Source organism: Propithecus coquereli, unplaced genomic scaffold (assembly GCF_000956105.1).
Source record: "Propithecus coquereli isolate 6110/MARCELLA unplaced genomic scaffold, Pcoq_1.0 Scaffold238, whole genome shotgun sequence".
NCBI lineage: Eukaryota > Metazoa > Chordata > Mammalia > Primates > Indriidae > Propithecus > Propithecus coquereli.
In genome coordinates, this window is record NW_012147930.1 from 310,181 (window position 1) to 311,373 (window position 1,193).

Here is a 1,193-nt window from a genome sequence, read left to right on the forward strand (position 1 = left end):
CGGGACGGCGGGTTCGCGGCGGGCTGGGGCGCCCACGCCAGGCCCGGCCCGGCTGCCCAGGTCCGTCGTCCTCTCTGCGGCCCTGGGTACCGATTTTCCCCGTTACAGGGGTATTTAACACACACCGGGTCACGCCCCGAAACTGAGGGGCACGCAGGTGGACTGCATCGTCTCCACCGCTCGGACAGAGAGCTGGGCTCCGAGCTTCTCGTGGCTCTTTGTGGGGACGCTGGGGGCGCCGGGCCCACCCGGAGGGCGCCGGAGACGCTCCGAGCGCTGCACGCTCCCCGCCAGGCCCCACGGCTGCCCAGCCGAGCCGCGGCCGGGTTCGGGGCCATTCTGGGGGGAGGGGGCCGGGTCTGGGGTGTGGAGGGACCCTAAACCTATCCCTGACCCTAACGATGACCCTAAACCTAACCCTGGCCCGTCGGCCGCGGTCTGAGGTGCGGTCTGAGGTAGACGCTGGGGGGAGGGGGGCTGAGTTGTGGGATGGGGCCTGGCGGGAAGTGGCCGGGGTCTGGGGTGGGCTCTGGAGGAAGTGGGCCGGAGTCTGGGGTCTGTGCGGACGCGCCCCCAGCCCCCGGTATCTCCCCCGACCCCCGGCCCGCTCCTACCGTGCCTCCGGCGCGCCGCCATGCCGCGTGCCCCGCCCGCGGACCAGCCTGCCCGCGCGCGCCGGACCTGCGCGCCTTGCGCTTCCGGATTCCGCCCGCCTAGGCCCGCCCACGGGGCAGGACCGCCCAATCCGGATCCGGAGCTCCTGTCGGTGGCTGTCAGTCAGCCGTGACGCAGCCTTGGATGGGTTGGTACCGAGGGTGTGGGCGTGCCCCGCGGCCCTCAAACTCCGCCTCTGGGAGCCGCGCTGCGGAGCATGCGCGCAGGGAAGCGGCCGGGGTGGCGCGGGTCCAGGCCCAGCAGACCGAGTCCGGAGCGCTGGGCCGGGACGCCAGCGCCGCCTGTTCTGGGCGCGAGCAGGACTCAGGCTGCGAGCGCCGGAAAGGACGCTGTGGCGAAGACAAGGCCCAGGAGGCTGGAGGGAGGACGGCCCCACCTGGCCGCCCCTGCGCCCACGCGCCTGTTGCCCCTGCTCTCCAGGGCGTCCTCCTCCCTCCTCTCCAGTCCGTTCTCCTCCCCGGGTCCCCCTCCTCCCCGGGTCCTCCTCCTCCCCAGGTCCCCCTCTTCCCCGGTCCCCC

General features: G+C 73.7%; 1 protein-coding gene across 2 annotated transcripts in view; it reads right to left on the reverse strand.

The window, feature by feature from the left end:
* The window catches only part of ERICH1 (glutamate-rich 1), a 39,177-nt gene extending 38,528 nt beyond the window's left edge, over nt 1-649 (reverse strand). For both annotated transcript variants that reach the window (XM_012645862.1, XM_012645861.1), the window contains exon 1: nt 615-649. In XM_012645862.1, the coding sequence (XP_012501316.1) occupies nt 615-636 (22 nt within the window). In that variant the 5' untranslated portion in view covers nt 637-649. The remainder of the gene's footprint in view (nt 1-614) is intronic.
* Between the last annotated feature and the right edge of the window lie 544 nt (nt 650-1,193).